The sequence below is a fragment of the Salvelinus alpinus genome, chromosome 3 (assembly GCF_045679555.1).
Source record: "Salvelinus alpinus chromosome 3, SLU_Salpinus.1, whole genome shotgun sequence".
Classification (NCBI taxonomy): Eukaryota; Metazoa; Chordata; class Actinopteri; order Salmoniformes; family Salmonidae; genus Salvelinus; species Salvelinus alpinus.
The window spans coordinates 18,033,461-18,056,623 of NC_092088.1; the positions used below are offsets into that span (position 1 = coordinate 18,033,461).

Sequence of the window (23,163 nt, forward strand, 5' to 3'; positions counted from 1 at the left end):
CTCTAATTATGTTGGTAACCAGTTTATAATAGCAATAAGGTACCTCGGGGTTTGCGTTGTGCCTAAGAACAGCCCTTAGCCTTGGTATATTGGCCATATACCACACCTCCTCGTTCCTTATTGCTTAATTGAACCACATCCATGTATGGAAAATGGACTGGGCGTTAAGTATGAAGTAACATAATAATAAGTTGTGTGATAACTTCACAATACACGCACTGTATTGAAGTCTCATCAAACTCTGTTGACTCATGTTCTCTTTATTGAGTTTAGTCCTGCTGCTGACACTACAACACACTCTCACAGTCCACTCAACAAGGTCACGCACACAGACGGCTGTCAATGTTTGACACACACACACACACACACACACACACACACACACACACACACACACACACACACACACACACACACACACACACACACACACACACACACACACACACACACACACACACACACACACACACACACACACGCACACCAATCGATTACCTCAGTCACCACTCAGTGTAGCAGTTTCTCTCTGAGCCCCCAGGCTAGAGTTGATGGAAAATAGACTAACGAGCAGGCAGGGAGTACATCATCATGTCACTACAGAGACCGCTGAGGGACACATCTAACAAGGTTTTGGGGCATGTTGGCCCGATGCACTCTGGGAGTTGATGTTTATTTGACATGTTCCAGGTGCCAAAGTCGGGGGATGGCCAGCCCAGTGCAGAGATGACCCAGGAGGGGCTGGGTGCCACAAAGCAAATCTCCTATAAGACAGAGATCATAGGTGGAGTTCCCATCATCACTGCCACACAGGTAAGGAAGATGCACCAGTCTGGCCCAGCACTAACCAGGCCCTAACCAAACATGAGTACGGTTGCAAACATTCAGGAAACTTTACCAACATTCTCAGATTTTCCAGATGTCCCGGTTGGGATATTCCTGGAATCAAGAAGGAATAAGCAGGATATCCTGGATTCCCTCACCTGGGATTTCTGGAAAACCTGGGGGAGTTTCTGAAAATCTGCAACCCTTAACACGAGTAAATAGACATATCTGACATATGTTTGAAGGCCATTTGCTCAGCTGTGGCTTGGAACAGTTAAGTCAAATCTGTCAAATTGGGACAGTAACGAGCAACATTCCATAACTGAGTTTTTGTTCCCTTAGTAACTTGATTTTAGCCATGTTAATCAGCTATATAAATAGATGGTCTGACTGAATAGAAATGTCCATGGATCAGGCCATCTTTTAGATAGTGACAGACATTGAACTTAATGTTCCTCTGAGGAGGAGCTCAGACGTGTTTTCTGGTACGTATGAGCGGTACCAGTCATATCCTGTCTTGTGCTGGTATATGGTATGTAGCAAGGCCTCTTAAAAAACACTGGCTGAAAGTGAAAAGTTACATCCAGATGCACAAGCTATGATGTCACTTCCTGTGTGGGCAGTGGCGGTGCAGTGGTCCGGCCTCAACTTCAGCTTATGGAACAGCCAGTGAATTCTCTATCATTATTGTTTGCTGTTACCACACATTTCTAGTCACTGGAGATGATGATATGGTGGGGGGCTTGTCATACACACGTATGGGATTGTGTGTGTATTTGTATCTGTCTGTCTAACGTGTGTGTGTGTGTTGGCGTGCCCGATATACTCCCATGCGTGCGTCTGTGCGTTTGTACACTTACATGTGCGTGTCCTGCGGTGCAGGAGCAGGGCGACGGGGGGCAGAACGGAGCAGAGCGGGGGGGCCAGCGGAAGGCCCACAGCCAGCTGCCCTACTTCCTGGGGCGAGGGGCGCAGGACCAGGCGCTCATCAAGGCTGGATACTGTGTGAAGCAGGGAGCCGTGGTGAGTAGAGACGGTACAGACAGTGGGAGAACTCTTCCCGGTGCTGTAGCACGAGAAGCCCACACTAGGACCATGGTCGCGTTCGTAACGGAACGCAATGGAAAACGTTTCTGTCCGTTTTCTTCCTTGTGGTGCCTAATGAGTACATCACAAGCTCAGAGGAATTCTCCCTCAGCTACAAGCTTTTTATACTAGCGGTATTCCTGGCTGTGTGTGTTTGTCGACCTATAGGATTATGATGTGTTGGAGTTGGATAGCAGCAGGTATCTGACCAGCTGTTTCAGAGGGTGAATTATATCCCTCATCGTTGTCCTGCCTTTGACCTAACTTCTCTTAGCTCTCTGTTAATGGAACATATTAACCACAGTAATCCAGCCATTCTAAAGCAAACAGTGTCAGAATAGCTATCAATTAGCAGCATTCTTAGCAAGTCAAAAGGATTTGGAGGAGCTGGAAATGTTGCCAGCCATCTGTGATTTGTTTTCCTTTCTCTTCCGCAGATGAAAAACTGGAAGAGGAGATATTTCTTACTGGAGGAGAACGCGGTCAGCTACTTTAAGTCAGACCTGGTTAGTGGGAATGTGGCTCTGTCCTCTCCTCCTTCTGTGGGCGGCTGTGAGCAAGGTGACACACACTCCACACAAAATGACCTTGAGCCGCCCACGCCAACACACACCCACACACAATTCAAAGGAGCTGCCTGACCCCGTTGGCTAGCAGTTTGTCTTTGTTTTCCACCTGTGTTTCACAGACCCCTAGAGCTCCGGACAGACACACACAGATTAGATAAGAGCCGACTCCAGGCCTGTGCATTGTTGCAGGCTCCCAAAGCTCTTGGCACAGCTACTAATAAACAGGACTTCCAAATGGACAAGCTGGGTTTTGATTCATCATCCATGCTGGCCCAGATTCTCAGCATTTCTATTCTGTACTGTAGCTAGACGAATGCTAGATTGTTGATAAATCTGTTTGTCCCACTCACATTCTGCATCTCCTCTCTCCCGGTCTGAGAGGTAGAGAACGAGTTCAGACAAGAGCGACAAGTTTTCTCCCTCCTTTACTCCCTACGTTTTTAGGATAAGGAGTGGCTTGTGTAGCATTTTTTTTGTGATTCCCCGAGATCAGAGCCAATAGGGATGACCAGGGATGTTCTCTTGATAAGTGTGTGAATTCGACCATTTTCCTGTTGTGCCAAGCATTAGAAAGGTAACAAGTACTTTTAGGTGTCAGAGAAAATGTATGGAGTAAAAAGTACATTATTTTCTTTAGGAATGTAGTGAAGTAAAATCGAAAGTTGTCAAAAGTATAAATAGTAAAGTAAAGATACCCCCAAAAAATACTTAAGTAGTACTTTAAAGTATTTTCACTTAAGTAGTACTTTACACCACTGTTAAGACAGTACACATATTTTTCAGTTTTTCCCCCCCTCCTTCTTGCCATTAAAACTAGTTAAGGAGGAAAATGATACCTTTGCAGCCTGAATGGAGGATGCTTTATGTACGAGACGGTCCACGGGGGAAACAAGTGTATTACCGGGAATGCACATTAATCCTAGACGATAGTGCAGATCTAGCGAGCACTATTGGCTGTCTAGGCTAGGCCTGGGTGTGTTCTCTCTCCAGACCACTTCATCTCTCCATCCTCTCCTACTAAAGTACCATTACAGCCTCTAACCCAGGGCCAAAGACATGCAGAGATACGTCTCTTATAGAGATTATGCTGGGATTGAGCTATTGTGTGTGTGTGTGTGTGTGTGTGTGTGTGTGTGTGTGTGTGTGTGTGTGTGTGTGTGTGTGTGTGTGTGTGTGTGTGTGTGTGTGTGTGTGTGTGTGTGTGTGTGTGTGTGTGTGTGTGTGTGTGTGTGTGTGTGTGTGTGTGTGTGGTTATAGGGGAACAGGGGTGTTGCCTTTAGGGATTTTGCGTCGTACACTACCATTCAAAAGTTTGGGGCCACTTAGAAATGTCCTTGTTTTTGAAAGGAAACAGCGCAAACTGGCTCTAATCAGAATAGAAAGAGGATTGGGAGGCCCCGGTGCACAACTGAGCAAGAGGACAAGTACATTAGAGTGTAGTTTGAGAAACAGACGCCTCACAAGTCCTCAACTAGCAGCTTCATTAAATAGTCCTCAACTCTTTCTATTCTGGTTAGAGCCAGTTTGCGCTGTTCTGTGAAGGAAGTAGTACACAGCGTTGTACGAGATCTTCAGTTTCTTGCAAAAGGGTTTTATAATGGTCAATTAGCCTTTTAAAATGATAAACTTAGATAAGCTAACACAACGTGCCATTGGAACACAGGAGTGATGGTTGCTGATAATGGACCTCTGTACGCATATGTAGATATTCCATAAAAAATAATCAGTTTCCAGCTACAATAGTCATTTACAACATTAACAATGTCTACACTGTATTTCTGATCAATTTGATGTTATTTTAATGGACAAAAAATGTGCTTTTCTTTCAAAAACAAGGACATTTCTAAGTGTGTGTATGTGTGTGCTGCCGTTGCACCAGAGCCTCTGGAGGCTTCCCCTGTGTAACACTACCCTGCTTTATGGTTTAGCAGGATGAGAGAAAGAATTGCATACAATTACAGACTCGCCCTGTGTCTGCGTCAAAAGGCAATTATCTGCAATGAACACTGGTTATAGTATGAATATATATATATTATATAAATACCCCAGGATCAGACCTAGGCCCCCTCTCTGCAGCCCCTCTTCTCTTTATTAGGCTTCAATCTGGACAGGGATCCTATTAGTTTAGCATAATGCCAATGATCATGAATACTCCCCTTCTACCTTCTCTGTGTCCTCCTCTATTCAAGGAACATCAGGAACTAGCTCTTGGGTTGTCATGCTACATTAGGCTTTACTTTTAGTTGTTGCCATGTTGTCATGTTGTCAGGTGAATTACATCTTGTATACATTTTCTGTCTCTCTCTCTCTCTCTCTCTCTCTCTCTCTCTCTCGCTCTCTCTCTCTCTCTCTCTCGCTCTCTCTCTCTCTCTCTCTCTCTCTCTCTCTCTCTCTCTCTCTCTCTCTCTCTCTCTCTCTCTCTCTCTCTCTCTCGCTCTCTCTCGCTCTCTCTCTCTCTCTCTCTCGCTCTCTCTCTCTCTCTCTCTCTCTCTCTCTCTCTCTCTCTCTCTCTCTCTCTCTCTCTCTCTCTCTCTCTCTCGCAGGAGAGGGAGCCTCTGCGTGTGATCCCGCTGAAAGAGGTTCACAAAGTTCAGGAGTGCAAGCAGAGGTCAGTGTCTGTTCCACTTTAGTCACTGAGCTGGACAGGTTGGCTATTGACGCTGACAGGCATAGTGCCAAAGTAAACGGACATGGCGTGTCTCCCAAATAGCATCCTATTCCTTATTTAGAACACTGCTTTTGACCAGGAATAGAGTGCCGTTTGGGATCAGACATGGCTAACAACTGTAGCGCGCTCACAGATAAGAATACATGTTGGACGTGGACCAACAGAGTGAGCTTACCGTCGCCCTTTGATGGCGATGCGTTCTTACATTCAGACCCAGTGATTTCTGTCACTGGGATGTTTGAATATTATTGAAAGTGGTGTCATCTCTTTCCATCCAGTGACTTAATGCAGAGGGACAATCTATTTGAAGTCGTCACAAGCTCGAGGACCTTCTACATGCAGGTGGGACATTTTCTTTCTCAGGGTAATAGATGAACATATAGATTTCATTCCAGCAAAACTGACGAAGAGATACAGTCAGTGTTCCTTGCCATTGTCACAGTGACCTCCTCCTTTTCTCTCTGTTTCCTACGTGTCTCCTTCTTCTTCCTCCCCCTCTAGTCGGACAGTCCAGAGGAGATGCACAGCTGGATCAAGGCCATCTCAGGAGCCATTGTGGCCCAACGGGGGCCTGGACGCTCAGCTGCCTCTGTACGTATTCAGTCTGGGGCTGGGCCTGAGCCACTGGTCCTGCATACTGGTTCTGCATGACCAATAGGGTGTCGACACTTTAGTTGTGGCCAAGAATTACAGAACACAAGTGGTTCCCCTAACCAAGGGCCTGATGGTTAGTTGGATCAGGTATGTTTGTGCTGGGTCAGAATAAAAGCCTGCACGTCCTGTGGACCAGTATTGGAGAACTCTGCTCGGAGGGGAGATACTTTACTGTCTTTGGAGGAAATCCATGTTTGAGTCTACATCCGTGTCTCTAGTTTCCAGATGTTTCTGTCTGTTGAAGAGCAAACATTAAAATCCGGTTTGGATGTAACCCATTCACCCATTCACCCACCACCCACCCCAGCTTACAAACTGGACATCACAGTTAAATTTCTGTACCTGTGTGCCACCTTGATTTTCCTAATTGTTTTGTTGGTTTCCATGTCCTATTTTTGCATTGACATAATTATAGTACACAAGGCAGTATTCGATCTCTACTCACAACCAGGTGATCCAGCTACACTTCAAACCCCTAACCAACGGGTACCCTAACTCGTACACTCATACACACACACACACACACACACACACACACACACACACACACACACACACACACACACACACACACACACACACACACACACACACACACACACACACACACACACACACACACACATACACACAGACACACACACACACCCCAGCCCCTCTCCTGTTCTCTCTCTAATCCCTTCCTCTCTCACCCGGAGCATCCTCCCCTCCCCACCCTAACTCTCACCCTAACTCTCTCTCACACACACACACACACACACACACACACACACACACACACACACACACACACACACACACACACACACACACACACACACACACACACACACACGCACACACCTCCACCCCAGCCCCTCTCCTGTTCTCTCTCTAATCCCTTCCTCTCTCAGCCGGAGCGTCCTCCCCTCCCCCTCCTCCTCCCGTTCTCTCTCTTCTAATGAAGCTGTGCACTACTGTGTTGTTGCAGATGCGTCAGGCCCGTCGGCTGTCGAACCCTTGTATACAGAGGTATACATTCCGCAATGGTGAATGCAGCACGTATGTGAGCCCCCGTGTCAGTCCAGCAGCTTCCTCTGTTTGTTTTGCAGACGTAGTCCTAGGTTGCATCTGAAATGGCACTATTTTCCCTATTTAGTGTACTGCTTTGGACCAGGGAGGGCGGGCTCTGGTCAAAATAAGTGCACTATATACGGAATAGGGTGCCATTTCGGACACAGCCCTAGTCTAATGTAGTGGAATAGAGCTTTGATGATTGCTTAATCCCCTCTGAAACTCTCAAGCAAGCCCATTTAATAGATAGACTTCCATCTCATGCTTGAGTGCTGATCATTAGCCCCTCCCCCTTCTCTGTCCTAACTGGTCTGGACAGGCATAATCTAATCTGCCATTGATTGGTCAGACTAACTCGCCTGGTCCACATGACCTCACTCCTCGCCCTCCTTCCGGAGCTTAGTATGGTCTGGTCCCGACCAGGCTTCTTTGAAAACCCCCTCTATGTCATTGTTGGTTTTCAGTACCTTCTGCCTCTTCTTCCTCCATCCTCATCTGGCAGGTAGCCTAGTGGTTAGAGCGTTGGGCTGACAAGGTAAAAATGTGTCGTTCTGCCCCTGAACAAGGCAGTTAACACACTGTTCCTAGGCTGTCATTGTAAATAAGAATTTGTTCTTAACTGACTTGCCTAGTTGAATAAAAAAATCCCACTTTCATGCATTTATAACTGATTTTGTGACCTCCTGTCTGCGTGTCTGTTCCTTTATACAGATAATACAGTGATCTGGCCTCCATGTGCAAGAAACTATTCCATATAGAACTGTCTTGCGTCACTGGGTTCCAATGTAGCTTGGGAAGCTGTAGTGTAGTAGCCTGTTGTACAGTTACCGGTAGCTGCTAGCTAGGTCTGGTAGCTGCTAGCTAGGTCTGGTAGCTGCTAGCTAGGTCTGGTAGCTGCTAGCTAGGTCTGGTAGCTGCTAGCTAAGTCTGGTAGGTGCTAGCTAGGTCTGGTGATACATGTTCCCCCACCTCTCCTAGAAACACACACAGCAATCCTCAAGGTTGACCATTATATCTTCATTCATTCATCCATTGGCTTCAACATCTTACACTTGCCAACTTTGAGACTTTTTAACATTGCCACATTGCTTTTAGAGTCTCTTGTTACTAGCACTGGCTGCTAAGGGGAGGACGGCTCATAGTATTGGCTGCAATGAAGTGAATAGAATGGCAACAAACACATGGAAACCACATGGAGTTCGATACCATTCCATTGATTCCGTCCCAGCCATTACTATGAGTCCGTGCTCCCCATTTAAGGTGCCACCAGCCTCCTGTGATGTCTAGTAGTTTGAAGCCTCTCATGTTCTCTAATGACCCAGTAATATTGTGATTTCATGTCAACATGTCCTCATGCACCCCATCCCTTCAACACATAGTTATGTTCTCCGAGCTCTACCCATCTATTCTAAATGTCATCCCTCTGCCCATTTTTCCTGGACGCTCGTGCTGTGTCACTTTTTCCATCTATCACTTCCTCATCATCTAATATTTTCACGCCCTTGCTAAAACGAGATACTCCTAAACAGTTTTTTCGCTCGCTGTAACTGGTCATCTTTTCACTAACTTTTGGGCATCTGTTTTCGTTGTTGTGTCTTTTCTCCCTGTCGTGTTTTTCAGAGATTAAAATGTGACAGTGAGTTACTAACATTCCCCAAGTGAGCTCTACTGTACCATCCCTTCTGCTGCTGCTGCTATTCTGCTTCCTCTTCCTCCAACTACATCTGCTGCCTTTGTTTCACTCCTGCTTCCACTACTGTAACCCTTTGCACCAGCACCACTGTTGATACTACTACTATTACTACTACTACTACTACTACTGCTGCTGCTGCCCTGCCCTGCCACCCTGTGCCACTGCCCACACTACAGCACTGTGACTGACCTGACTGAGTCCCCTGCGTCCAGTGCTTCTGAATCTGAATGACTTTGTCCCCCTCCTCCGTCCGTTCCCTCAACCCCTCCCTCTCCTACACTATGCAGGAGCACAGCGACCACTCTACCACCAGCATCCCTTCCAGCTTCTACTGCAGCAGCAACCACGGGGGACCCCCCGCCCCTCGCTCGCCCGTCCAGGCAGAGCCACCCTACCCCCAGCCCCAGGGGGGCCCGGGCCCTTACCTGGGACAGCCAGGACTTCATGGGCCTGCTGCCCTGGCGAGGCCACGCGGAGGCACCACCACCACCCCGCTCCCGCCTCTCCCTCCAGGAGACCCCCCGCCTGTCCAAGTGAGCGCCTCGTCCCTGTACCACACCAACGCCGACAGGGAGGACCGGTCGCCATGGAGACGACGCAGCGAAGTAGAGGGCGACCAATCGGAAATCTCCACCCTCAGCTTCGAGGACTCAGATCTGCATGTCAGCCAGGTGTGAGCCTCTAGTCTAACCCCTGACCTTTGACCCCTAACCCCTGCCTCACAGGACACCGCAAGCTCTCACCCATAACCCCACTCCCCCATTCCCTCCACCACCTGTCCTTCACTCCCCATGCACAGAACCTGCTCATTGGATGTGGATGCAGGTGGATTCACACTGACACAAAGGGGACTGGGCAGTTATCACCAACGACAAACGGAAAGCCAATCAAAAGTGACCAAAAAATGGAGCTGAACCAATCAGAGCCGACCTGGCCCTCAGGAAGACAGGAAGTGGTCCCTGGTTGTGATTGGTGATCGTCTACTCTACCCCTGTATCGAGAGCTTCTCTTAACACAGCCAATGGCGTGATGTGTCAGGGCAAGGAGACCTTGTCAGGTGTTTGGTTTTAGTTCAGTCTCTTTCGTTGTTGATATTTCTGTTGGGTGTTGCTCTTTCTCTCTTGGTGTTGGCATCGTGTGGTATGATTCAATAACATCATCCCTTGTCCATTGGCTAAAGAGGTTACTGATTTAGCTTACTCTGCTGAGAAACTCACTGCTCACGTTTCTCCACCTTCTCCACCTTCTCCTCCTTCTCCCTGACGTCACGTGATTTACTGTTATCAGGGTTGTTGGGCCTAATTTAAAGAGGCGTTAGATGTTATTTTTATTGATAGTTATGTAAACGAAAAAGTTGTAACTGTCGACAATGAGACAACCCCACTCGTAAACACAATGGTTTAGATTTGTATGTACTTTTTAAGATGTTAGATATATTTTCTTTTAAGCTGACCATTTAGTTTTTATCCAAAGCATGCCGTTGTGGAAGCACCTAATGAAATATGAAACCAAAATCTTACAAATAACCTGTTGAAATTCCGTGCACCATACTTGCTTTCAGGTGTTTTTTGGAGTGAGTGGGTCTTGTGTATATTTCTGTTTTTAGTAATCCTTTAGAAATGCTTTGAGTCCTTATGCTCTAATGAAAGTTACACCTGTTGTGTTCGTTCAGACTCTCTCTTTCTCTCTCAATCAGTCACACACACACACACACACACACACACTGTCACACCTAGGTGTTTTGCCAAATTTAAGTCCTGCACTGTAATGTTATGTGCCTGTCAACGTTAGCATGCATTTGTATAGTGACTTCTCCCTCAGGAGGACAGATATGCACAGTACAGTACAATACATCTATAGGCCTGTGGGTATGGCCTTTTAACTGGCACTTTGTGGATACAATGTGGGCAGATAATCTGCCCGCTACACTTGATCTGTTTTATGGGTTCCTTTGACGTCCTCTTCTCTACTGTATGAGTACTGTACTACTTTTCTCAATGCTGTGACGGTTTGTTTGCGTGTCTGTGGGGGAGACATAGGGTACCTGCGTTGCCAATATGGTGGAAGACGGGAGGAAGGTTTGACCTTTGGCCTCAGCTGTGTGCTCTTCCTGTTTTTACTGTGTTGCACAACTCTTACTGTAATAGCTGCTGAAGTGCCTGCGTTCTTTCTATAGAGGAAAAAAAACAAGAAGCTATTTTGACCCTTTTAATTGTGTACCTGATGTTCTTAAATCGTGTGCATTATTTATTAAGTGGAGTTTGAAAATAAATCAATGGATTCAAGTTGGTGTGACTTTTTGCTTCATGTTTGATTTGACTCAAGTCATGTAAATAATGTAATTTTTGTGTTGGCTGTAGATTGACACTATGTACTGCTGAAGGAAATAACTACAAGTCCTTATTTGATCAAATATTTATTCCATTCAATACAATGTCTGCTATGTTCTTTTGTAACCTCACATTTTCCAGCATGTAACTAGATTGCATTTAGAGATGTCACCAATTTACAGCGTTAACAGTTGCCACTTCAAGGCCTGGTAAGACCATAGGAAAGAACCCGGCCAAGCAGGGTTCTAGCACCATCTATTGGCATTGTTTATAGGCATCTATGGTCAACTGAGATGGTTGATAGAGGTTTACTGTCAATTGGAAGTATTTGTATTATTAATACATCTTAACGTAACGTAGCAGGCGTAAAAAAATGCCCGAGCGGCGTCCCCACATCTGTTTTTCAGGGGAAACGGAAGTTAGGTTGAAAATACTGTATCCCTGAAAACCGGAAAAATCTGCTTTCTACCAACCCCATGGAGAGTGAATACATGTAAACATTTAGTAAATATCTATCTCATTCACCACTGTTTGGTCTTCTGAACTACACACTGTGGTCTTAATGTGAATCCCATCAGTATGAATGATCACGGCGACATCATACCCCTAAGGTTCCATCCAAAATGGCATCCTATTCACGGTGGCAGGTAGCTTAGTGGTTAGAGCGTTGGGCCAGTAACCGAAAGGTTGCTTGATTGAATCCCCGAGCTGACAAGATAAAAATATGTTCCTCTTCCCCTGAACAAGGCAGTTAACCTACTGTTCCTAGGCTGTCATTGTAAATAAGAATTTGTTCTCAACTGACCTGCCTGGTTAAATAAAAAAAATAAAAAAATCCTATATAGTTTGACAAGGGCCCATAGAGATCTGAGGGAAAGTACATTTACATTTAAGTCATTTAGCAGACGCTCTTATCCAGAGCGACTTACAAATTGGTGCATTCACCTTATGATATCCAGTGGAACAACCACTTTACAATAGTGCATCTAACTCTTTTAAGGGGGGGGGGGTTAGAAGGATTACTTTATCCTATCCTAGGTATTCCTTAAAGAGGTGGGGTTTCAGGTGTCTCCGGAAGGTGGTGATTGACTCCGCTGACCTGGCGTCGTGAGGGAGTTTGTTCCACCATTGGGGTGCCAGAGCAGCGAACAGTTTTGACTGGGCTGAGCGGGAACTGTACTTCCTCAGAGGTAGGGAGGCGAGCAGGCCAGAGGTGGATGAACGCAGTGCCCTTGTTTGGGTGTAGGGCCTGATCAGAGCCTGAAGGTACGGAGGTGCCGTTCCCCTCACAGCTCCGTAGGCAAGCACCATGGTCTTGTAGCGGATGCGAGCTTCAACTGGAAGCCAGTGGAGAGAGCGGAGGAGCGGGGTGACGTGAGAGAACTTGGGAAGGTTGAACACCAGACGGGCTGTGGCGTTCTGGATGAGTTGTAGGGGTTTAATGGCACAGGCAGGGAGCCCAGCCAACAGCGAGTTGTAGTAATCCAGACGGGAGATGACAAGTGCCTGGATTAGGACCTGCGCCGCTTCCTGTGTGAGGCAGGGTCGTACTCTGCGAATGTTGTAGAGCATGAACCTACAGGAACGGGTCACCGCCTTGATGTTAGTTGAGAACGACAGGGTGTTGTCCAGGATCACGCCAAGGTTCTTAGCACTCTGGGAGGAGGACACAATGGAGTTGTCAACCGTGATGGCGAGATCATGGAACGGGCAGTCCTTCCCCGGGAGGAAGAGCAGCTCCGTCTTCCCGAGGTTCAGCTTGAGGTGGTGATCCGTCATCCACACTGATATGTCTGCCAGACATGCAGAGATGCGATTCACCACCTGGTTATCAGAAGGGGGAAAGGAGAAGATTAATTGTGTGTCGTCTGCATAGCAATGATAGGAGAGACCATGTGAGGATATGACAGAGCCAAGTGACTTGGTGTATAGCGAGAATAGGAGAGGGCCTAGAACAGAGCCCTGGGGGACACCAGTGGTGAGAGCACGGGGTGCGGAGACAGATTCTCGCCACGCCACCTGGTAGGAGCGACCTGTCAGGTAGGACGCAATCCAAGCGTGGGCCGCGCCGGAGATGCCCAACTCGGCGAGGGTGGAGAGGAGGATCTGATGGTTCACAGTATCAAAGGCAGCCGATAGGTCTAGAAGGATGAGAGCAGAGGAGAGAGAATTAGCTTTAGCAGTGCGGAGCGCCTCCGTGACACAGAGAAGAGCAGTCTCAGTTGAATGACTAGTCTTGAAACCTGACTGATTTGGATCAAGAAGGTCATTCTGAGAGAGATAGCAGGAGAGCTGGCCAAGGACGGCACCTTCGAAGAGTTTTGGAGAGAAAAGAAAGAAAGGATACTGGTCTGTAGTTGTTGACATCGGAGGGATCGAGTGTAGGTTTTTTCAGAAGGGGTGCAACTCTCGCTCTCTTGAAGACGGAAGGGACGTAGCCAGCGGTCAAGGATGAGTTGATGAGCGAGGTGAGGTAAGGGAGAAGGTCTCCGGAAATGGTCTGGAGAAGAGAGGGGATAGGGTCAAGCGGGCAGGTTGTTGGGTGGCCGGCCGTCACAAGACGCGAGATTTAATCTGGAGAGAGAGGGGAGAAAGAGGTCAAAGCACAGGGCAGGGCAGTGTGAGCAGAACCAGCGGTGTCGTTTGACTTAGCAAACGAGGATCGGATGTCGTCGACCTTCTTTTCAAAATGGTTGACGAAGTCATCCGCAGAGAGGGAGGAGGAGGGGGGGGGGGGGATTCAGGAGGGAGGAGAAGGTGGCAAAGAGCTTCCTAGGGTTAGAGGCAGATGCTTGGAATTTAGAGTGGTAGAAAGTGGCTTTAGCAGCAGAGACAGAAGAGGAGAATGTAGAGAGGAGGGAGTGAAAGGATGCCAGGTCCGCAGGGAGGCGAGTTTTCCTCCATTTCCGCTCGGCTGCCCGGAGCCCTGTTCTGTGAGCTCGCAATGAGTCGTCGAGCCACGGAGCAGGAGGGGAGGACCGAGCCGGCCTGGAGGATAGGGGACATAGAGAGTCAAAGGATGCAGAAAGGGAGGAGAGAAGGGTTGAGGAGGCAGAATCAGGAGATAGGTTGGAGAAGGTTTGAGCAGAGGGAAGAGGGAAGAGATGATAGGATGGAAGAGGAGAGAGTAGCGGGGGAGAGAGAGCGAAGGTTGGGACGGCGCGATACCATCCGAGTAGGGGCAGTGTGGGAAGTGTTGGATGAGAGCGAGAGGGAAAAGGATACAAGGTAGTGGTCGGAGACTTGGAGGGGAGTTGCAATGAGATTAGTGGAAGAACAGCATCTAGTAAAGATGAGGTCAAGCGTATTGCCTGCCTTGTGAGTAGGGGGGGAAGGTGAGAGGGTGAGGTCAAAAGAGGAGAGGAGTGGAAAGAAGGAGGCAGTGGAAAGAAGGAGGCAAGTAGTCCCCTAAACCTGGAGATGGCCTGTCCCTCACACTGAGCAGTTGGCGAGAGCTGTCTGTTGTGACTGAGAGGCCCCTGGTTTCTCATAGGAAAAACCAGCTGGAATACATTGTGCCCTCGGAGCTGGCCAGGCATGACTCATGGCCACAATGTTATGATGCATAGGTATAAGGAAAGAAATCCTGCTCTAAAGCTCTTGTTTGGATTGGGAACAAAATGGCACTCCTCTTCTGCTCCCATTTGAGTCTCATTAGACGAACATACTTCCAATAAAAACACAGAAATAACAAACTGCTTAAACATATTGGAACGGGTTTCCGAGAGTTTGGATGTTACTGGGAGGGAATGAGTTCAGCCAGTGCTTGTTGTTGCAGCAAATTAGATTCAAGACCCAACAGTTGGAATCTGTCTCCATTGTTGAGTTCAAGTTTGAATAACTCTGAATTTGATTCAAAGGGACATTCGTAGTGCTTCATTAGAACTCTTAAGTTCACACTTAATGGGCTTGTATTGAGAACGATGTGCTTGCCAGATAGTGTCACTCTAAAGAACACAAACTGGAAAGAAACCTCTGGGAAATCTATCTATATTGATGACTGCAGTGAGTACAGTTGACCTTGGTCAGGACATGGGGAACTAGGGACCTAGACATGCAGGCTGGACACCACAGTGTAATGATGCTGTGAAGACCGCAGGTCTCTGACCACTGATCCCAGGTCTGTTCTGCTGGCCCTTGGCTGTCAGGGTCAGTTGTACGCATCAGGTGTGTTCTGATCCCAGGGCCTGTGCCGGGAAATGATGATGTCAGCAATGATGACATGGCCCCTAACAGAGGCCTCTAAGTGAGTTGAGGATAACATAAACAGCTGGAAGAACTCTGTAACCACAGCAGAGCCTCCATGGCCCAACCCAGTGCCTATCAATGGCCGGGTCCAGCTCTTGATCATCATCATTTTTCTGGGGTGCTGAGGCTTTCTCCACACTGGTTCTGGGTGCCTAATGGAGATCTCACTGAGGGAGTGGTTGGAGCCTAACGTCTGCACAGCCAGAGAACACAGCAAGCTTCCCTTCTTCCCTCCCTCATCGATTCATCGCTGTGCCAGAATATGTTAAGTAACCACAGTTATTTGTGTGTGTGTGTGTGTGTGTGTGTGTGCGTGCGTGCGTGCGTGCGTGCGTGCGTGCGTGCGTGCGTGCATGCATGTGTGTGTGTGTGTGTTCCAATGTAATGGTGCAAAAGTGCAACTGAATATTATAGATATACTTCTACATATTTTGCAGACATATATGCATTAGACTGGTTCTGAGAAACTCCATGCATTACAGTATATGTGACATAAGCAACTGTGGATCCTTGATAAGCACTATATAAAACAAATGTGTTATTATTATCATCATTATTATTAGACGTTTCCTGCTCAACCAATCACTGCTTTGCATGCCTGGCTTCCAGTTTCTTTTTTCACATCACCCATGATTCAAGTTAGAAGAAAGACACAAACAGCCCAAACCCCCCACCAACCAAAATAATGTATAAAAGAAAACAGAGTTGTTCAATTATCCTGAAATGGTAAGCTCTGCACTCTGTCATTGCATTGCTGCAATTAACTTAATTCCCCCCACGTGTATTATTTATTTCCCGCTGTAAAAAATAATAAGCACTCCCAGATTAAATTGAAAGTGAACAATAAATGTTACAAGAGATTATGTAAATTTGGCAACAATGTCAGGTAGCCTAGCGGGTGGGTAGTTAGCCTTGCGGGTAGTTAGCCTAGCGGGTGGCAGGTAGCCTAGCAGGTGGCAGGTAGCCTAGCGGGTGGGTAGTTAGCCTAGCGGATGGGTAGTTAGCCTAGCGGGGGTTAGGTAGCCTAGCGGGTGACAGGTAGCCTAGCGTGTAGCAGGTAGCCTAGCGGTTAAGAGCTTTGGCTAAGAGTGCTCGGGCTAAGAGTGTCTGCTAAATGACAAAAAAAACATAAGAAACTCTGGCTCACGCTTTGGAACCAACCGTCTACTCTACGCACCAACACAAACCTATAAAGTTCCAACTGCACTGCTGTCACCCTGTGCAACTTTAGACTCACTTCTATAAGAAAGAACTACACTTGGTAGAAGCTTCTTAGTCAATTTAATGGACCAGCAACACTTCAGCACCTAATAAGATAAATGGTAGAGCTCAGCTGGATCTTTTGCCCACTAGTACGGTTCAGGATAAAGGACAATGTGTTCCCACAGAAAGATGGCTCTCTACAGCCAGCTGTGGTTAGCCAACACCACCAACCACTGCCAATATATTTTGGGAACAGGACAATGACGATTAGGAGTGTTGTGGTCAGATTTTAATCAAGTAAAGAACATTGTCTCTTGTGGCTAATGTGGCTTTCTTTGACATCCAGCACCTGTGGGCTGCAGTATTACTGTACTGTAGATCTTTCTCCCTCAACCTGCTGGTGGTTCTTGTTTCTCAGCTGTAATGGGGATGTGCTTTAGCACTGGCAGCAGCATGGCATGCACCAGGAACGTGGAGGGTGAACAGGATATGTCCTGGACAAGGGTGGGGAACGAGATAACTTTTTTGGACACCACACTCCAAAAAGCAAGTCCTGCAGGCTCTAGTTTAGTCTTATCTTGATTATTGTCCAGTCATGTGGTCCAGTGCTGCAAGGAAAGACCTAGTTAAGCTGCAGCAGGCCCAGAACAGAGCGGCATGTCTTGTGCTTCATTGTAATCAGAGGGCTGATATAAATACTATGCATGCCAGTCTCTCTTGGTTAGGAGTTGAGGAGAGACTGACTGCATCACTTCATCATTTTAGAAGAAACATTGTGTTGAAAATCCCAAATTGTTTGCATAGTCAACTTACACACAGCTCTGACACACACACGTATCCCACCGGACAAGCCACCAGGGGTCTTTTCATAGTCCCCAAATTCAGAACAAATTCAAGAAAATGTACAGTATTATTTAGAGCCCTTATTGCATGGAACTTCCTTCTATCTCATATTGCTCAAATAAACAGCAAACCTGGTTTCAAATGACAGATAAAGCAACACCTCGTGTTACAACACCTCTCCCCTATTTGACCTAGATAGTTTGTGTGTATGCATTGATATGTAGCCTACGTGTGCCTTTTTAAAAATGTATGTAGTTCTGTCGTTGAGTGATGTTCTGTATTATGTTTCATGTTTTGTGTGGACCTCAGGAAGAGTAGCTGCTGCTTTTGCAACAGCTATTGGGGATCCTAATAAAATACCAAATACTTCAAGTCAAAACCCTGTTTGTTCTGCTTGTGGAGTCTCGGCTGGCAGAAATATCATTATAAACTGGGTGGTTCGAGCCCTGAATGCTGATTGCCTGAAAGCCGTGGTATATTGGCCATATACCACACCCCCTCTGGCCTTATTACTTAATTATAGAGCATGGCAATTTAACCATGCTGAAATGACCTCCCCCTAGCTGATATAAGACGTTCATAGTGTCTTGTCCCTCCAATGACCACAAACGTTCTTACTTATCAACATCCACAGTATTACATAAGCTACAGTAAAGTAATGTTTCTGCTGGTGGTAGTCAAAACCACGAAATGAGCAGAGCTGTGCTGATGGGAATGGGTTGAGACTCATTCGTTTTGTGGGCCATTTGGAGTGTGTCTCTGTGTTGATGTTGGGGCTGTGAAAGGCGAGCGGGTGTGACTCATACGTGCTGGAACAGCCAGGTTCGGAAGACATGGATGAGGGGATGGAGAGGAGGATAGAGAGGAGTGAAGGGGAGGGATGTTTCCCGGAGCTCTGTTTGACTCCCCTCCAGCATCACTCACATCGTAAACTGTGATGAGATGTCGAGGGTCCCATAAACGATCCCTGAACATGCCAGTGGGTCAGAATCACTTTTCTCAGACCAGCAGCACTGTGTGAGTTCTCTTAAGCTAGGCCCTATAGGACGCTCCGATTCAGTCAACTCTGACACTCGTTGATGTTAGTTGTTTTCTGTAGTGGCATCCTCGAGAATCTAATTGTGATCATACATAACAATTTCCTGTCACAATCTGTCAGAATAGATTTGTAACAAAATTATAATTCATATTTTTCAAATTTAGTTATTCAGATCCTACAAGTGATCAACACAGCTCCCAAACACTCCCAACGCTCTCACTCCCAGTGGCTATGAGAAAAGTGAAGAGTGGGCGGTTTCTCCAGCATAACTGCCTGGGAGTTAGTGTTACATTCACTGTAGCTGTCGACACTTAAACCAAAATTGAGCAAGCGCTTGGTGTTCCTGTTCCTGTTCACTGTTGTTCCCGTTCACTGTTGTTCCTGTTGCTTTGGGGCGGCAGGTAGCCTAGTGGTTAGAGCGTTGGGCCAGTAACCAAAAGCTTTCTAGATCGAATCTAAAAATATGTTCTGCCCCTGAACAAGGCTGTTCCTAGGCTGTCATTGTAAATAAGAATTAGTTCTTAACTGACTTGTCTAGTTAAATAAAGGTTAAAATCAAAAAAAGTTGTCAATCATACTAAAGGCCTCAGTCATGGCTAGAAAGAATACAGCTTTTGTCAAATGAATATCAAAAGTTGTGTGACGCACTTAAGCGTAGTGGGTGCAGAGTCAGGCGCAGGAGGCAGAAGGAACTGAGTAGTGCTTTAATAGGCACAGGGAACAAATCATGCACGCCAACACACACGGGCGCAACAAACACGATACCCAACAAAACACACTACCAAAATACACTACCACACACAAACACAGTGAAAAGAATAAGCCCGCACAATAAGCCCGCCCCCCTGAGGGCGAGGCGCAGGGCTATCAGGATGGAGGCGATGGAAATCCCTCAACAGTGACGGATCCAAGATGTCCCCCACCGGTACCCAGCACCTCTCCTCCGGACCGTACCCCTCCCAGTCCACGAGGTACTGCAGGCCCCTCACCCGGCGTCTCGAGTCCAGAACAGCACGTACTGTATACGCCGGGGACCCCTCGATGTCCAGAGGGGGTGGAGGGACCTCCGGCACCTCACCTTCTTGCAGGGGACCAGCTACCACCGGCCTGAGGAGAGACACATGAAACGAGGGGTTAATACGATAATAGGAAGGGAGTTGTAATCGATAACACACCTCGTTTATCCTCCTCAGGACTTTGAAGGGCCGCACACACTGCGGCCCCAGCTTCCGGCAGGGCAAGCGGAGGGGTAGGTTTCGGGTCGAGAGTCAGACCCTGTCCCCCGGTACAAACACGGGGGCCTCACTGCGGTGGCGGTCAGCTCCCCTCTTCTGCCGTTCACCGGCCTGCTTGAGGGATTCCTGGACGGCCCTCCAGGTCTCCTTGGAGCGCTGCACCCACTCCTCCACCGCAGGAGCCTCGGTCTGACTCTGATGCCATGGTGCCAGGACCGGCTGGTAGCCCAACACGCATTGGAATGGTGACATGTTCGTGGAGGAGTGGCGGAGTGAGTTCTGTGCCAACTCCGCCCATGGGACGTACCTAGACCACTCCCCTGGCCGGTCCTGGCAATACGACCTCAGAAACCTACCCACCTCCTGGTTCACTCTCTCCACCTGCCCATTACTCTCAGGGTGATAACCAGAGGTCAAGCTGACCGAGACCCCCAGCCGCTCCATCAACGCCCTCCACACTCAGGACGTGAACTGGGGACCCCGATCAGAGACGATGTCCTCCGGCACCCCGTAGTGCCGGAAGACGTGGGTAAATAGGGCCTCCGCAGTCTGTAGGGCCGTAGGGAGACCGGGCAATGGGAGGAGACGGCAGGACTTAGAAAACCGATCCACAACAACCAGGACCGTAGTATTCCCCTGAGACGGGGGGAGATCGGTCAGGAAGTCCACTGACAGGTGAGACCACGGCTGCTGTAGAACGGGGAGGGGCTGTAACTTCCCTCTAGGAAGGTGCCTAGGAGCCTTACTCTGGGCACACACCGAACAGGAAGAGACATAGAACCTCACGTCCCTAACCAAGGTGGGCCACCAGTACCTCCCCCTAAGACCTCGCGCTGTCCTCGCCACCCCAGGATGACCCGAAAAGGGTAGTGTGTGAGCCCACCGAATCAATTTATCACGGACACCAAGCGGCACGTACTTACGACCTGTAGGACATTTAGGAGGCGCAGGTTCCACCCGTAACGCCCGCTCAATGTCCGCGTCCACCTCCCATACAACCGGTGCCACCAGCTTAGAAGCTGGAAGGATGGAAGTTGGATCTATGGGCCGATCCTCCGTGTCATAGAGACGGGACAGCGCGTTGGCCTTCGTGTTAAGGGAACCCGGTCTATACGAGATAGTAAACCTAAACCGGGTGAAAAACATGGCCCACCTTGCCTGACGCGGATTCAGTCTCCTCGCTGCCCGGATATATGCCAGATTGCGGTGGTCAGTCCAGATGAGGAAAGGGTGCTTAGCCCCCTCAAGCCAGTGTCTCCACACCTTCAGGGCCTTTACAGCTAACAACTCCCGGTCCCCCACATCACAGTTACGCTCCGCCGGACCGAGCTTCTTTGAAAAGAAAGCGCAGGGGCGGAGTTTCGGTGGCGTACCCGAGCGCTGTGATAGCACGGCCCCAACCCCAGCCTCGGATGCGTCTACCTCCACTATGAATGCCAAAGAGGGGTCCGGGTGCACCAACACAGGCGCATCAGTGAACAGCTCCGTCAGCCTCTGCCGACCACCGTAAACGCACCGGCCCCCCCTTCAGCAGTGAGGTAATGGGGGCCACCACCTGACCAAAACCCCGGATAAACCTCCGGTAGTAATTGGCAAACCCTAAAAAACGCTGCACCTCCTTCACCGTGGTCGGAGTCGGCCAATTACGCACGTCCCTAACTCGGTCACACTCCATCACCACCCCCGAGGTGGAAATGTGATAACCCAGGAAGGAGACGGCTCGTTTGGAGAACACACACTTCTCAGCCTTAACGTATAGGTCATGCTCCAGCAGTCTCTCAAGCACCTTGCGCACCAGAGACACATGCGCGGCGCGTGTGGCGGAATAGATCAGAATATCATCGATATATACAACCACGCCCTGCCCGTGCAGGTCCCTGAGAATCTCGTCTACAAACGATTGAAAGACGGCTGGAGCATTCTTTAACCCATACGCATGACGAGGTACTCATAATGGCCAGATGTAGTACTAAATGCGGTTTTCCACTCGACTCCCCCCCGAATACGCACCAGATTATACACGCTCCTGAGATCCAGTTTCGTGAAAAACCGCGCTCCGTGAAATGATTCCACCGCCGTGGCGATGAGGTAGCGGGTAACTAAACCCCACTGTGATGGAATTGAGACCTCGATAATCAATGCACGGACGCAGACCTCCCTCCTTTTTCTTCACGAAAAAGAAACTCGAGGAGACAGGTGACGTGGAGGGCCGAATGTATCCCTGTCGCAGAGATTCCGTGACATATGTCTCCATAACCAACGTCTCCTCCTGTGACAATGGGTACACGTGACTCCTGGGAAGCGCAGCGTTTACCTGGAGGTTTATCGCACAATCCCCCTGTCGACGGGGTGGTAATTTAGTCGCCCTCTTCTTACAGAAGGCGATAGCCAAATCGGCATACTCAGAGGGAATGCGCACAGTGGACACCTGGTCTGGACTCTCCACCGACATGGCACCGATGGAAACTCCCATACACCTACCTGAACACTCCTCTGACCACCCCTGGAGAACCCCCTGTCTCCACGAAATCCTGGGATTGTGACTGGCCAGCCAGGGAACCCCCAGCACCACTGGAAATGCAGGTGAATCGATAAAGAAGAGACTAATCCGCTCCTTATGATTCCCCTGCGTTACCATGTCCACTGGAACCGTGGCCTCCTTGACTAGGCCTGACCGTAATGGTCGGCTATCTAAGGAGTGCACGGGGAAGGGGGGATCTATCGGCACCAGCGGAATACCCAGCTTCCGGGCGAGTCCGCGATCCATAAAGTTCCCAGCTGCGCCTGAATTGACTAGCGCCTTATGCTGGAAAGAGGGAGAAAATTCAAGAAAAAAAATTAAGACAAACATGTGACCAACAGGGGGCTCTGGGTGAGTTTGATGCTGACTCACCTGGGGTGACCGAGAAGTGTTCTGCCTGCCCTCTCGACTCCCAGACAGGCTCCTCCAGCACCGGTCGGCCGTGTGTCCTCTCCGACCACAGCTGGTGCAGGAGGAACCACCTCCTCCGGTACCCCTCGAAGCAGTCCCCCCTAATTCCATAGGAGTAGGAGCAGGAGGGCTGGGAGGTGGAACTGACAGGGCCCTTTCTGAACGCCCGCGGGCAGCTAGCAGATTGTCCAGCCGGATTGACATGTCTATCAGTTCATCGAGGGAGAGAGTGGCGTCCCGACAAGCTAGCTCCCTGCGGACGTCCTCCCGGAGGCTGCACCAGTAATGGTCTATCAGGGCCCGGTCATTCCACCATGCCCCAGCGGCCAAAGTCCGGAACTCCAACACAAAATCCTGTGCGCTCCTCGTCTCCTGCCTAAGGTGGAATAGTCGCTCACCCGCCGCTCTGCCCTCCGGAGGATGGTCAAACACGGCCCGGAAACGGCGGGTGAACTCGGGATAGTGATCCCTCGCCGAGTCGGGCCCACTCCAGAGCTCGGCCCGTCAGGCAGGAGACGAGGACTCTCACACTCTCCTCCCCCGAGGGAATCGGCCTCACGGTAGCCAGGTACAACTCGAGCTGGAGTAAAAACCCCTGGCACCCAGCCGCCGCTCCATCGTACTCCCTCGGGGGCGCAAGACGAAGTGCGCTGGAACCGGACGCCGCCAGAGGAGTAGGTGGACTCGTCCGGAAGAGCCGGAGATGAGGTGGGGAGACCACTCCTCTCCCATCGGTCCATGCGCTCCATCATCTGATCCATTGCAGACCCAATCCGATGGAGGAT

The 23,163-nt window shown here is 48.9% G+C and overlaps 1 protein-coding gene across 7 annotated transcripts in view; it reads left to right on the forward strand.

Moving 5' to 3' along the window:
* plekha1b (pleckstrin homology domain containing, family A (phosphoinositide binding specific) member 1b) overlaps positions 1 to 10,833 on the forward strand; it is a 32,780-nt gene extending 21,947 nt beyond the window's left edge. For 2 of the 7 annotated variants that reach the window (XM_071391750.1, XM_071391754.1), the window contains 8 exons: positions 691 to 813; positions 1,708 to 1,848; positions 2,349 to 2,417; positions 5,024 to 5,088; positions 5,427 to 5,490; positions 5,650 to 5,739; positions 6,773 to 6,830; positions 8,836 to 10,833. In XM_071391750.1, coding sequence (XP_071247851.1) covers positions 691 to 813; positions 1,708 to 1,848; positions 2,349 to 2,417; positions 5,024 to 5,088; positions 5,427 to 5,490; positions 5,650 to 5,739; positions 6,773 to 6,830; positions 8,836 to 9,233 — 1,008 coding nt within the window. In that variant the 3' untranslated portion in view covers positions 9,234 to 10,833. Of the gene's footprint in view, positions 1 to 690; positions 814 to 1,707; positions 1,849 to 2,348; positions 2,418 to 5,023; positions 5,089 to 5,426; positions 5,491 to 5,649; positions 5,740 to 6,772; positions 6,844 to 8,475 lie in introns of all 7 variants that reach the window. The other 5 variants (XM_071391752.1, XM_071391753.1, XM_071391755.1 and 2 more) reach the window with 5 other exon arrangements.
* Positions 10,834 to 23,163: the final 12,330 nt, after the last annotated feature.